The sequence below is a fragment of the Notolabrus celidotus genome, chromosome 19, assembly GCF_009762535.1.
Source record: "Notolabrus celidotus isolate fNotCel1 chromosome 19, fNotCel1.pri, whole genome shotgun sequence".
NCBI classification, from domain to species: Eukaryota; Metazoa; Chordata; class Actinopteri; order Labriformes; family Labridae; genus Notolabrus; species Notolabrus celidotus.
The window spans coordinates 4530507-4545315 of record NC_048290.1 but is presented as its reverse complement, the minus strand read 5'-3'; the positions used below and the strand labels follow the sequence as shown (position 1 = coordinate 4545315).

The 14809-nt window shown below is 41.0% G+C and overlaps 1 protein-coding gene across 1 annotated transcript in view; it reads left to right on the top strand.

Annotated features, from left to right (window-relative positions):
• unc5da (unc-5 netrin receptor Da) overlaps nt 1-14809 on the top strand; it is a 389274-nt gene that overhangs the window by 338923 nt on the left and 35542 nt on the right. Inside the window, exon 13 of the mRNA XM_034710336.1 lies at nt 9906-10077. Within this exon, the coding sequence (XP_034566227.1) occupies nt 9906-10077 (172 nt within the window). The remainder of the gene's footprint in view (nt 1-9905; nt 10078-14809) is intronic.

The following is a 14809-nucleotide window of genomic DNA, read 5'->3' as shown; positions in this document are numbered from 1 at the left end:
TTCCGTCAAGATTTTCACAACGCTATTACTTAAGGAGGAAATGGCAGGATAGATAAGAAGCATTTGAAAAGGAGTCTTAATACCTTTGACTTCTTCGCTGCAGAGCCTCAAAAGTTATCTGACAAGCACAAGTCAGTTTTTTGGACATGTTCTTGATTTCCAGCAGACAGTATCAGCGTGTCAGCAGGTCTGTGTGAAACCCTGCAAGCGAGATATCACCTGAACACCGCTCACTGGCCTGTGCTTCTCATACAAATTCAGATTCTGCATCCAGGGCAGAATTAAAGGTGTGATTAACAGCTGTCTGAAATTAAACTGTTAGAGCCCAAAATTTATGTTTGATATCAAGGTCAGGAGTCTCATTAAGCAAACAAAACAGCTCATTATGTGTTGGACTGTGAGGCGTGGTCAGTGAGCCTTTGATTTTTAACAGCTGAGCTCCTCACACAGTAACAGCACATCTATCAAGAATTGTTTCACAGCCTCACAAAGTATGTTGGAGTTGTTAAAGTTGGAATCAGAGGATGAGAAAGAAGACTGAAAATATGTATTTCTGTCAGCTGCTGAAATCCTAAGCTGCCTTTGTCCTGGTTAGCAGTTAGCACATGTTTGCACAAAGGTCATGTTAGCTGAGATTCTGCAGTTAAAATGCTAAATGATAGCTGCATACGGCTACCAAGCGTGACATGATTATATCAGCTGAATGATGTTAAATGTCAAATGATAACTGCATATGGTTAGCTATTGCCGTATAATTGTGTTAGCTAATGTTAATGGATGAAGGCATAAAGTTAGTCAGTGCTGTATAATTTTGTTAGCCAATACTAAATGATGCCTACAAATTCTTAGCTAGTGCAACACAATTTCTGTAGCTCATGTTAAATGACATCTGTGTTTAGTTAGCTAGTGCCTTATAATTGTGTTAGCTGCATAAGGCTAGCTGGTTCCTTTTTATTTTGTTAGCTAGTGTTAAACGGTAGGTTTAGCTAGTGCTGTTATGTCGGTTTAGCTGGCTATATAATTCTTCTGACTTATGTTAAATGATGGCTGCACAGGATTAGCTAGTGCCGTATAATTTTGTTGGCTAATGCTAAGTTATTACAGCTAAACTGCAACGCCTGCAGCTTTAATTAGTGAAGCAGGCCTTTAAAAAATCAGTCAGGGACTATGCTAACGTAGGGTGTGAAAATCTAGTTCCAAATAAGAAACCAGACAGGCTGTCAAAAACTTAGCATTTCAACTGTGTATTAAAAGTAATTTCTTGTACAGTGTAGATGTTAACCATAGAATTACATTGTAAGAATGCAAAGACAAAGCTAACAGGCTAACTCCTTTGTTGCTAGTTGCCTTCAAGAACACTGCGACCATCCGCTGCTTTAAGTAGAGTTTCCCTGAATATATATATTACACCTTTATTTTATAGAGGAGAGGACAGTGGATAGTGTTGGAAACTGGGAGAGAGTGGGGGAATGATATGCAGGAAAGAGGTCATAGGCTGGAATCAAACCCGGGCCACCCACTACATGCAGGTGGCGCGCAACTTCACCATTAGGCCAAGTCTGCACCCTATACCTGAAGTTTTGAACAAACTATAGATGATGTGGGGCGCTGGTGGCCTAAGTGGTCTAAGAGGCTAGGTATAGAGGCTATAGTCCTAGTTGCAGAGGTTGCCGGTTCGACTCCCGGCCGGTCAACCATTTACTGCATGTCTTCCCCCACTCTCTACTCCCCACATTTCCTGTCTCTCTTCAGCTGTCCTATCCAATAAAGGCAAAAAAAAGCCCAAAAAATAAGAAATAAAAAAGACTATAGATGATGTAAGTGTAACAGGGTTAAAAATGCAGTATTAATTATTATTTCATTATAATTACACAAAGTATACCTGTGTGTGTGTGTAGAACCTCTTTGTATATTTCTTTTCCCAAAAGTATTTTGAAGTGCAGCCTTGTCTTCCGGTCATTTTCTTCTTTGTTGGTATCTTGACCTTTATATTTGATTTGCCCCCTTCCCTCTCCCCTTTTGTATGTTATCCCTTGGGGAGAGAATAAACGCAGAACAAACGAAGTCCTGGTGTTGGTCGTTAGTCAACTTTAAACAAACACAACGCAGATTTCCACCGGTTACATAAGGGAAGGTAGCTCTCGATTTTTAAACAGGAAGCTAGAAACATATTTAAATGTTGGTTTCACTTGGTTTGAAAATATGCACTTTGCATGTAGGACATTATTTTTATTATTTAGGGTTTTCATTTAGATTTCTTTAGATTTAATCTCAGTCTAACTATCATCATGAATCATACTTCCATCTTTATATTATGGCACTGTATTTGATCCTTGTTTAAATCATATTCTCTTTTCCTGTGCATCTGTTTTTGCTTATTGTTGTATCATGACAGGTGCAATTCAAACACCTTAGTATTGCTCTTATTATTAAGTGGAATTTTACCTCACCTCCACCGAGCCACAAAGTGTCTACGGGATCATTTGGGTAAAGATACAGATCAAAGGTCAGTTATAGGTTTTGGCGTATAGCTCGGTTAGTGGTCAGGGTAATACACTCCCTCGCCTAAAGCCTTTCCAATCCAGCCAAGCTGCTGCCCTCCAGGCTCCTGCTTTGCTCTGATAAGCCCGATGCTGTTTACTTCTCTGGCTGTCGTTTAAGAAGCTGCAGGAGCCGTGCACCACTGAGCTGTCAGTCAAAGCCCTATCTTCTGACAGCCGCAGAGTCCGCAGGAGAAATTGGATCCTTTTTCTTCCCATTCAAAACCCCGGCCATCTACATAAGTCGACGCTTTCCTCGGAGAAGAATGGAAATCGATCAGCCCGGGTTTAGTTTCAGGTGTTCACAGGGGGTTGTGTTCATCCTGTTGGCTGTGCGACGGGGTTTAGTGGGAGATCTTCCACAGCTTGATGGTGGAGCTGTTGGTATACCTATGACAGAATCACAACGTGTGAAGAGGTAACCCTGATATGATGCCACTCACACAGGCTGAAGTGAAGAGTTTAGTGGTATCGTGCTCGACTTTGTAAGGAGTCACCTTATACTCTAAAATATGAGTGCCACTCATACCTGTCTCACTCTGGGCTTTCTGTAAATTGTAGTCTCTACATGATTTAAAATATATGTAATTAACGTTAGAAACAACCTCTAAGCTGAGCTGACAATTAATGTCGTCCTTACATCCTTGCGTTTTTTATAGATATATATTGTACATCTATGTCCTCTAAAACATCCTATTTTTGCCTCCATTAATGTCAGTTTTGTTTCCAAACCAAATCATTTAAGACTCTTTTGTTTCCCTATCTTATTGAAGCCCTCTGTAAAAAAGATTTTGAAAATTTGAGCTAACATTAAATGTTTAATCAAGATTTTCTTTTGTGAAAACCTGACTTCCCTCATTTTTAGGGACAGTCTTAAAGCTTTAAATCCAGAACAGCAGCCTAGTAAAAGGTCCAGCAGAAACAAATCAACATCAACACTTTATCAGTCTTAAATAATAATGATAATAATAATACATTTATTTATAAAGCACCTTTTTAAAAACAGGTTTACAGAGTGCTTTAAAGAGTGCAAGACATAGCGAGAGAGAAAAAACACAAAAGCACATGACAATGGTTTAAGAGAACTAAAATGAGTTGAGTAAAAGACAATCATAAAAACCATGCAGAAATTAAAAAGATAGAGATGAGTTAAAAGGAGAAAGCACAGTTAAAAAAAGTGTGTTTTTAAAAGAGGACAAGGATGTGGCTTGCCTGATCTAATCAGCAGGTCTAGGGTGGCATGCTAAATATTTTTACATTAGCTTCTAAATTAAATACAGTTTTTGTGGTGCCAAATCACAACCATGATTTAAGATGCTTTCTAGACTTTGTTTGCATTCTCTTTAATAGCCAGCAGGGGGCGCCTCCACTGGAAGCCGCACAACGAAGCCACATTCATCTCCAATTTTAAACTGCATGATGAGATCATAGAGCGTTTAAATCATGGATGTAGTCTCAGTGATGTCACCTGTTGGTTTCTGTAGAAGTGTTAAGAAACTCAAAGATGGTGCTTGCCACATCACAAGAGAAAGCTCAATCTAACTTTGAGCAATCAAAGGAGAGGCAGGGGGGGAGGAGCTGAGGCGGGCCTGTAGCCTCCTGGCAAACAGCAACAACATGCCCATCAGTCTGTCAACTCAGCCACACCTCTAATCATGCAATAGCTGCATACAATGAGCTTTTAAAACCCTAGAACACTATTGCTAAAGTAGTAACACCATCACTGACGCCGGGTGTTTTTTTTACCTGATATAATATACCTAATAAAAAGTACTTATCAAAATATATCAAAATATGACAAATTAGAGTAGTGTTCTTTTATTTTAAACTGTGCCATGTTTAACAAAATGAAAAAAAAATGTATCATGGGGGGAACCTATAAAAATGCTGAAAAATTACTGAAAATTTGAGACTTCCCTGGTGAAGGCTGAGTCTCCTTGACACACAAACAGCTGCAGGAGAGAGAAACAAAAAAAAAGGGTGAAAATCACCCAAACACATGCCTGTAGGAAAAAAGCGGGTTTTGGAGTGAGGAAACACCAACACCTTCAAAGACGTCAAAGATGATGCTGAAGCTACCCAGGGACCCATGACACTCAGACAAACGCAACATAATAAAATCATGTAAATGTGTTTGCTCGGGTGAAAATCACCAGGCAATAGTGTTCGTAGGTTAATATGAGCTCTAATGAGGACTCCTTGGCTTTTGCAGCCTCAAGTGGACACTGGAGGAACTGCAGTTTTCTGATCGTCCACTTTGGCTTCATTTTCAACCCAGGAGGTTTCCCGCTTGAGCTCGATTAAATGATAATTTGTTGGGGTATTTTTTTTGCTGTGTTCACTTATTTCATCTTAGCGTAGTTATCTTTTACCTTGAAATGTTAACTCCGCCATAAGTGACGCCTTTGAAGCTCCGTCTCCTCTCTTTTATTTCGTTAAATCCTGATTACCTCCTCTGTGAGAGCTTGGAACAGCCTGTAGATAACTAATGAGGCAGAGTCAAGATGCTCTTTGTAATTGTTGTCTGATGAAAGGGGGGAAAGAATGAATGTCGAGGTGAATATTATTGTGTGAAAAATGGAGAGAGGTGTGTTGTGTATACTGCAATTATAAGACTTAAGGAATAACCCCAATTACCTATCTACACATTACGTATTATGGTGGAGTGATATTTCTTTGTTCTCATAAGCACAATCAGAGATGCTAAATAACAGTCTTTAATCTTTGCTTGCAGGGAATCTGGCTAATTAGCATAGCGTCAGCAGCAGGTAACCTTGGTTTCCTCTGAGCCGGGGGGCTGATTAGCACAAAAGTGCAGCTGCAGGGCCACGGAGCTGTCTGAATGTGTGATTTTATTTTTAGACAGCGGATCATAACCCCTTTAAATTTTTTAGTGTTGTTGGTAACAGCTTAATGAAGAATCCAGTTTCACAAAGAACTCGGCAGCAGAAACTGTTAAGATATCGCAATTCATACGAAATCAACCCGCACACACACTGGGTCGCTGGGGAACACTGAGATCTTAGCACACACACATGGATACATCACACCTCACCTTCACACCTCTGTCTGTATCAAACATTCTTCTTGCTTTAACAGGTAGTTATTGAACAAATGGAAACTAAGAGAAAGTTTGTCTCTTCTCAAAGTGTTGTTTTTAATCAGGAGAGTTTAAAAGTTAAAGGACTTGTTGACCAGCTTTTTTAATTTGACTTTCATGGAGTTGCAAAACTTTTAGGATCAGTGCCGGAAAAGAAATTAGGTGAACTAATGTTCCTTTGATAATGGAGGAGGAAGTTATTTTGACATTTCAGCTTCATTCTCCAACAATAAAAAAACAAATAAATTGACTGTCCACCTTTTGTTCTTCTTTGCTGGAACTAATTCTGCTGTACACCTGACAACTACCCCCTCCACTGTGTTTTTTAACATCTAATAACTATATAGAAAATATCAATCTCTATGCTTATGGTCTGTTTTGCTCTGACATGTCTTTAAAAGGCGTCAGTATTAAAGGTGACATATCATGCAAAATCGACTTTTTAATGGTTCTCTACCTGAAATATGTGTCCCTGTCTACAAACCCCCCAAAAATGAAAATAATCCATTCTCCCCCTGTTCTGATTTCTCCACCTTTCTGTAAATGTGTGCTGAAACGAGCCGTTTCAGTTTTCAGTGTTTTTCATACGTCACAACGCCATCCGGTCTGGAACGGAGTCCGAGCTCGGAGCTTGTTCAGCCCATAGACTGTATAAAATACAACTCAATCCCTCCTCTGTTTTCCATTCCCTGCACACATGTGTGCTAACAAGGAGCTTAGGAGGGAGGCATGCTAGTTGTAGGCTGTCTTAATAAACACAAAGGTCGGTTTTACTCCCCACGTCTGCAGATTTGAAGATCTAGTGGATGATTTTTATTTTACATGGAAAAGTGCTAGCGCTAGTTAGCATAGCCACATAGCTACATGTTCGTAGCTGTGTACCAAGACACACGTCAAAATACTGACAAGTAAAACAACAAGAAACACTAAATCTGTGACCAATGGTTCAGAAAGGTCCTGCTGCAGGCGCCTCTCCGTCAGGATCAGATTCTGGATCAGATTCAGAGGGTTGAAGTAACGCGGGTCTGTGAGCAGCCGTGTATATGCAGCCAACATGTAAACATTAGATCAACGTGCTGGAGAGCTGAGGACACATCCACTTCCTGAGGGGGCGTGGTCAGAGAGCTCATTCTCATTTAAAGGCACAGACACAGAAAACAGCCTGTTCTGAGGAGGGCTGAAAAGGAGGGGTTTACAGGCAGACCAAAATCTGATTTCAAAGTGTTTTTTTGAGCATAAACTTTAAAGACATGTTTTGGGGACCTCTTAGACCAATATATATTGATGAAAAGAGCATGATATGTCACCTTTAATATCAGTCTGTTTCATAAGCAGTTAAAAAACTCCTCACAGGAGCTTTAACTCTGCAAAGACATTTTCTTGGGTCTTTCCCAAGCGGCAATCTCTGGCCTCAAGAATTGAAGCCAATGCTACAGTGTTAAAAACTGCAGTTCATTGAGCGTCCACTTGAGGCTGGCTCCGGAAGTACCGGAAACCACAACATGTTTACAGCCTGGTACAAAAAAACAAGTGTAGTCTGGATAGCTCATTTCTTGATTGGCACACACTGTACGGTGGGGTGATATTTTTCATAACACATTTGAAAGATGTTCTTTTCAGTTCAGCATTTCCAATATGGCTGCCGCCGCCGATTGGCCTCAAAACAGCACTTCAGAAACAGATCGGTGACGTCAGGGATACTACGTCCATTATTTATACAGTCTGGGCTTTCATAATTGCACTTAAGGGACAAAAGTATGAATAACCCTAAATTTAAAATAAGAAAATATTCCATATTTATGTGGACTGCTCTGGATATTTATTTTGCCACTGCTCTTTTTTTTTAAAACAAGCTCCACACTTGAAACCCTCTCAGAATTTGTGTAGGGTTGACCTCTGAACACAGCTATTGACTCAGTTATATATGGAGTGAGCTGGTTCAGTTTTTATGTGTCAACATGAGAAGTGGAACCTATAAAAATCACACTTTCCACGCTTTTTCACTCCGCGGGTGTCTCCTACGTTTGTGTGCGTACACGTGTGGCTCCACTTTGCACGTTTGAGATGCATCATGTCACAGTTTGTCCCTGCTGCAGCTGTATTAATGATACTGAGAAATATCCACGCTGCTCCGGTGACAACCCCACCAATATTGTGTCCTGTGTGTGTGAGGTGTCCAGCCGGGCCAACTGCATGACTGATGGTGGTCCCATTGATTGCTCTCAGTCTTCAGGGCTTCCAGCCAAGATTGGGCCCCCGGCCAAGAGCAGCTTGGCCCAGCTAATCTGTCACCGGGCCGGGCAGAGCAGGCTTCATAAGCTCCATCGACCCGCCGAGCTTACACGCTGTGTGCTAGAGCCTGTCCTCCCCAGCCCCACTGTCCATTAGTCTTGGTGCTTTAATCTTCCCCTATCTGTGTGTCTGTGTGTCAGCTAGTCAGGGATTGATTCATTATGAGTGTCCCAGGATTTGAGTTTACTTTGTTCCAAGGCAAGGGTCACACTCTGCTACACGAACACCCATTTAAAGCAGTGATTCATTAGCGGTGGTGTTTATGCCTTCATTTTAATACTGTCCTAAAAGGCGCTGGTTTGTAACTGCATCAAAAAGCAGATGGAAGAGCTTAAAGGGGCGGTGTTGTTATTTAAAGTGGGGTTGTATAATGTTCTTATGTAAGGAATAATGTACAATCAGCAGGTTTTTTTACTGGACTGAAGCCCGACAGGGTGATTTGGTAATCATTATAATGATTTAAAACCATCATATTTCTTCTGCTTGATAAATAGTCGGTTTGATTCTTTGTTTGGAACATATTTTAATTATTTCACCGCCTCACTTTGCACCCTCTTTACCTCCAAACAGCTAACCACCACCTACTGTAGTTAAAGCTGGGGTTGGTAGTCAGATTTAGATACACTTTTTGTTCTACTGGTTAAAATGATCTTTATGTCCTGATGGTAATCAATACATAATGTGTTCTTTAAAAAAGAGTGAAAAAAGCTGCTATCTACAGCCAGAGTAAACCTGGGAAAACACCAACCAATCCCTGCCATCAGGAGCCAAATTATGAAACCAATCAGATCCTGTCCTGCCGTTCTGCCCGCCTCCTGCAAAGCGTACATTTCATGTTTGTGTTTTTAACTCTCACTATGAGAATGTTTTGGTGTTTTCTTACCGCTGAGTGAGACATGAGTTGACGTAGTAAAACACAATGTGCTGAGGACCGGTTTTGAATCAGTCACAATCATATGGTGGTGAATCAGCGGCGCTCGGCATGTGAGCGGGGGCGTCGTTTTGGAGGCCGTTAGACGGAGTCCTGAGGAAATGCTACATTCAAATTAATGCTAGTTTTCCGTGACTACCAACCCCAGCTTTAATACACTGAGTATTCATAAGTGGCTTATTAAAGCCAAAAATCGGAAATGAGCAAGATTAGCTTCATATAAGGTAACATAATCTTTACTTAGAAGTGGTCGAATGCTAGCATTAGCTGCTGTAGCTAATGGGTATCAAAGAATGTTGTTTTACCGTAGATGTCTCTCTGAAGTTTAACATTTTTAATATAGAAGTGTTAAAGTGAAATGTTTGAAATGTTCAGTAACCCTAAATATATTGGTGTACACCATCAAATACTGCAAGTTAGCAACATAGCACCCTGAACTCTGTCAGAAATAGATCACTGCCATGTGAATTTGGCGGCTAGGTTAGCTAACATGCTAGTACCCTATCAAATTGTGTACATCAGTTAACAGCAACTTACTGTACTGTGAATTAATAGGTAATTTATTGAAGCTTATTATCTGAACTATGCTAGATTAGCTGTGTCTCAGATAACATAATGTTAGTTGGATATTGTTTGAATGCTAGCATTAGCCATTGTCGCTAATAGGTGTTGAAATATTTAAATTTTTTCTCTGAATTTGACTATCATTCGTCTTTTTAGATGCATTTTAATCAAGAAGTGGTGAAATGACAACATTTGTCAGAAACTCTACTTGTGGATTTACAACCTGAGTTACAAGTTAGCATCACAACAGCATTTGAGCACCTTCAGCTTTATATCTGAAACATTAGCTGCCGTTTGAATATGTTAGCTGTCGTGTCAGTACTCTATCCATTCCCTTCAAACATCTAAAAGCTGCCTTCTGTATTTCATTCACTGTGTATTAATTGTTAGCTCATTAAAGCTAGCAATCTGAAATTAGCTTGATCAGCCATATTTGTGTTTTAATATATTCTTCTTCTGCCCCTGTGTGTGTTTACAGTGCTGTGTCAGAGGACGGCCCAGAGATCTTTCTGAGCCCGGCCGTGACGTACGGCCCACCCGGCCTCGACCTGACCTGTCCCATAGCCATGACCATCGCCCATTGTGCTGAGGTCGCTCCTGACAACTGGACCATCCGGCTAAAGAGACAAATACAGGAGAACAAGTGGGAGGTGAGCTGTTTCTATTTACCTTCAGTCGTAATTATCAGGTTCTAAACTCTCTGTTGTGACATCAACACAGAATGTTAACAAGTCCAAACACACTGCTTTGACCAGACACCCAGAATATCAATACGCAGCGATAAAACTGCTACAACTTTCTTTGATGAACATTTTCATCCTGCAGTGTAGTCATGCGAGCACGGAGCAGATTTCAGGGTTGCCAGCTCAGATTCGTCATTCTGCATAAAAATTCAGCCTTTCAAGCTCTACCTCATGCTGTCATACATCCAAAAGAAATGTCAGGGCAAATGCAAATGACTGCTATTAGTCAGTGAAACATTCATTTCTTTTTCCACTTGATAAGATGATAATGGTATTTTAAAGCATTCCTCTTTCATGATTCTGTGAGTTCGCTCAATGCAGTGCAGCTGTTAATGAATTTCTGAACACAACAAACACAATTTACATGACAGTGAGAACAAAAGACAAATATGTTTGATAATTCTGTTCGGCGCCTCTGTTTTCTTTATTTGTTTTTGTCATTTATTATTGGCATCTGTTTGTGAAATATAAGGAGGGTTGAGAATTGACTGTTAGGGTTTCATTACACTCGAACGTTTCTGCAAGGCGTGATGTAAGAGAAACTCAAAAAGCTCCATAAGTTCACTACTTTCTATGTGACTGATGCTAAGAAATGGGTATCATGTTGATCAATTGAGGGATTGATTGATTGATATCTTTATTTTGAATCATGTTTATTAAAATTAGAGTAGATATAAAAGTTAACAACAAGAGTAAAGGCTGATTTATACTTCTGCGTTGAATCAACGGCGTACCCTACGCCGGGGGTCCGCGTAGCTCCCGTACCTACGCCGAGGCCTACGCACGTAGCTGACGTGCACCTCCTCCAAAATGTAACTCCCCTTAGAGCCGACGCGGACCTCAAGCCCTGTGATTGGTCCGCTCGGCGGCTTTGTATTTCCCGCATTTACAACACTTCCTGGATCCCGGACATCGGCCGCACATCGGCCGTGTATTTCCTCTCCTCCTCTCTATTCTTCATGTAATCATGTCTGTATGATAAAAAGCAACATGTATCAGCTGTAGATTAACATAACACGCTCTGAATCTCTGTGGAAAAGTAAACAGAGATCGTAGCGGGACAGGAAGCAGGCGACCGGCTATCAGAGAGACCGCACTGCCCTCTAGTGTTTCGGCAGAGAATTGCTGCGCGACACGGACACATCGCATACAAGTATGTGGGGCTCATGTCCGCGTCAGCCCCTGCTGCGTAGGGGAGACGCAGAAGTATAAATCAGCCTTAAGGGACAAAATAAACTCAAACAACAATATCAGCTGCCATATTCAACACAAAACAAACTGTGTGCATGCTGGGAAGAAGTTTACACTCATTTGGTCCTACACCTTTTCTATCTTATGACCAATATGACACAAATATTCACTCAGTGTCCAAACCAGAGAATGAAATATATAGACATCAATATGTAAACAGATTGTTGGACCCTTAGTCTTCACTGTTTTGTAAGCATGATGTCTTGAAGTTCATGTATTTCCTTATTCTGTAATCACCAGTCTATACCAGGTGAGCACTTCTCTGTTGATAAAATGTGTAGTTGTCCATGGCCGCCATTAAAAAGACGCTCAAGACTTGGTGTGCCTGTTTGGCTCTGCGGTAAAGCAAATGCCTCATGTATGGAGGCTATAGTCCTTATCGCAGCGGTCACTGGTTCAACTCCCAGCCTCAACCCTTTGCTGCATGTCTTCCCAATCTCTCTGCTCCCTTCATGTCCTGTCTCTCTGCACCTACTGTCCAACACCTGTTATTTTACTCCTAAAATAAGCCCAATCTTGCCCTGTTGTTGTCACTGACATGTTGACTGTTGAGTGTTGTGACTGTTCGTGTTTGGCTGTTTGTTAGTGTTAGTGTTAGTGTTGTTTATTTGACGAGCTGGTAGATTGCAAACTAAATTGCCCCTCTGGGATCAATAAAGTTCTCTGAATCTGAAACTGAATCTGAATCAATAAAAGTAAGACTGTCCCCCAAAAAATCTTTAAAGAAACAAGATGTACAAGACGATTTTTCACCAACTAATTTAAGAAGTTGATTAAACATCCGTGCTCATATCAGATTACACTGGGAATGGGATGGTTTAAGGGGAACAAACAGTAGAGGACCCAAAATGAAGAGTAAAAAGTAAAAGCTTTAATGAACAAAAATCAGGAGTTCTACAAAAACATACTCAAAATCCTAAATCCTGGGCATGGATTTGGCCTAATGGCTAAATTGCATGCCCATCAAGTGGTTGGCCCGGGCTCAATTCCAGCCTGCAGCCCCTTTCACGCATGTCAATTCCCTACTCTCTCCCTGTTTCCAGCACTGTCCACTGTCCTCCCCACTCTAATAAAGGTGCAAAAAGCCCAAAAATATAACTAATAAATAAATAAATAAATCCTAAGTCCAACAGGTAAGACACAATGAACTGACACAGGAAAGAGGAAAGAGAGAAAGTACACAGTGTAATCAACACAGGTGTGACATAAGACCCAGGTGAAACTAATGAGTGCAATCAAATTGGAGGGAAACAAGAGGGCAGGAAGTGAAACTAAACCAAACACAGAATAAACAAGTAATCCAAAATAAAACAGGAAACAGAACTGGTGACTGAACTAAAAATACAAACACAAGGAATACAAGAACACAAGACATGAAACATGGGGAAACGAGTACAAATAACACAGGAAGAAGAATAAACATAATTCAACAAGAGCAACTCATGACAGGGAAGTCTGCTTCACACATCCACATAGATGGAGTTGTTCTGAAGCATCTTGTATACTGTGCCTGAAAAGATTGTATAATTATTAAAGGAGGTAGGTGGGATTCGATCATGCAAACATCTTCATAACAGTCCATCTGTAAACACAGCAGCCTGTCAGGGGTCTTATACCTTCAGTCAGAGCTGCACAGTTTCAGCACCTCAGCTCATGAGCACTCTTCTTCTTTCTTCTTCTGTGGGGAGTTTTTAAAACCGCTCTCTTACCGATGTCTCTGAACAGTGAAATCAGCATGTTTTGGATTTTATATGAAACATAAAAAAGTGTGAAATAGCATCTTTGTGTAAATGGGTTATGATCGACCGCTGGAAAATTACTTTGAAGAAACACTGTCACAATAATCATTTCCGTCCTCCTTTCACCTCTAACGTGATTATTTCATCAAAACTGAAAGACAGGATGTGTTTCCTGACACGTTGATGTTTCTACTTCATTTGAGCCGGTTTGGAAAGTGGTCGACATCTCTGACACACTGTCCCTGATTACAAACAGAATGTTAGTGTTAAATGGGGATAGCATCAATGAAAATAAAACAACATTTCAAATATGTATGTATGTGAATAAGAGAATATACTGCCACCTGTTTTATTTCATTAATCAAGACACATTTTTACAGAAAAGCAAACAACTGTAGGCTGGGCTGAACCACTGTACAGGTAGCTGGCATGATGGCAGTAATATGATACTTGAAAGAGCTGCAGATCTGCATGGAAACTGCACATTGCTGAATGCCATGGAAGTCTTCATGCAGGAACACAGTTTAAAACCTTCTCCCCTCCAAAAATGAGACTAGATTTTACCCTAATTTGTCAGACTTGAAAATAGAAGGTAAACCTATAGACTGTTGTCACGGCAACACAACCCTGGCACGAGCTCGGTCTAGGGCATCCAAGCGTTAGCTGCCCGTGCCATACTAAAGAAGGAATCAGGTGACTGTCGAGCAAAAGGCAAAGGGAAAAGGCGGACCTTACCTGTGTCGGCTTCTTTCCAGGACACCATTCACGGCTCCGGGACCAGCTCACGCTGCTTCCTTCTCGTTACCCCTCAGGGTTTCGGATGACAGTTCATATTTAAGGTGACATCTATAACACACGAAAAAAAGGGAAAACTTCCCAAGAATGTCTTTCTACGGCTTCTGACAACGGCGTCTCTTTCTTCTCGCTCCTCTAGCAGGTGTCTGCCTGAGCTAATCAGGACCACAGCGTTACCGTCTCATTGATAATTTGGTCACGTGACCAGGAAGGTCCGCCCACCTGTAGCTCGACAGCCACACCCCCATACTCTGGACAGTGTTGCCGCAACACTGTATAGATAATGGACGTAGTATCCGTGACGTCATCCATCTGTTCCTGAGCGCTGTTTTGAAGCCGATCATAGGCGGGAGCCATGTTGGAAATGCTGAACTCAACCCAAGCGGAGTGTGAGGTAAAGAGGCGGGGTTTGAGCCTCCTAGCCAACAGCTATGTGTTCCCGCTAGGGCTGTCAAAATTGCTCCAAAGTGACGTTCGAATATTCGCTCTAAAAAAAAACATAGGTTTGAACCATTCGAATATCTATATGTGGGCATTATGTCAATCACAGGTGGACGAACTAATACAAGGACACATAAATACTTGTTTATGTATTTTTATTTAAGATATAACATGCCTAAAACATACCTACACATTACAAAACAAGTAAATTACCTAATGGTCTATACCGTAACACTTTGAAGACCTCTCGCTCGCCCCCCTCCCCTCTCTGTGCGTAATGCGCTGAGTGAGTGCTGAACAAGAATTGTGCGAGCAATTAAAGGTCCCTCTTGTCCCTAATCTAGGCAGGCTTCATTCAGTGATTGAAGCAAATATTATTAACATTAATTGAAGTTAAAAACGAAAAAGTAGTC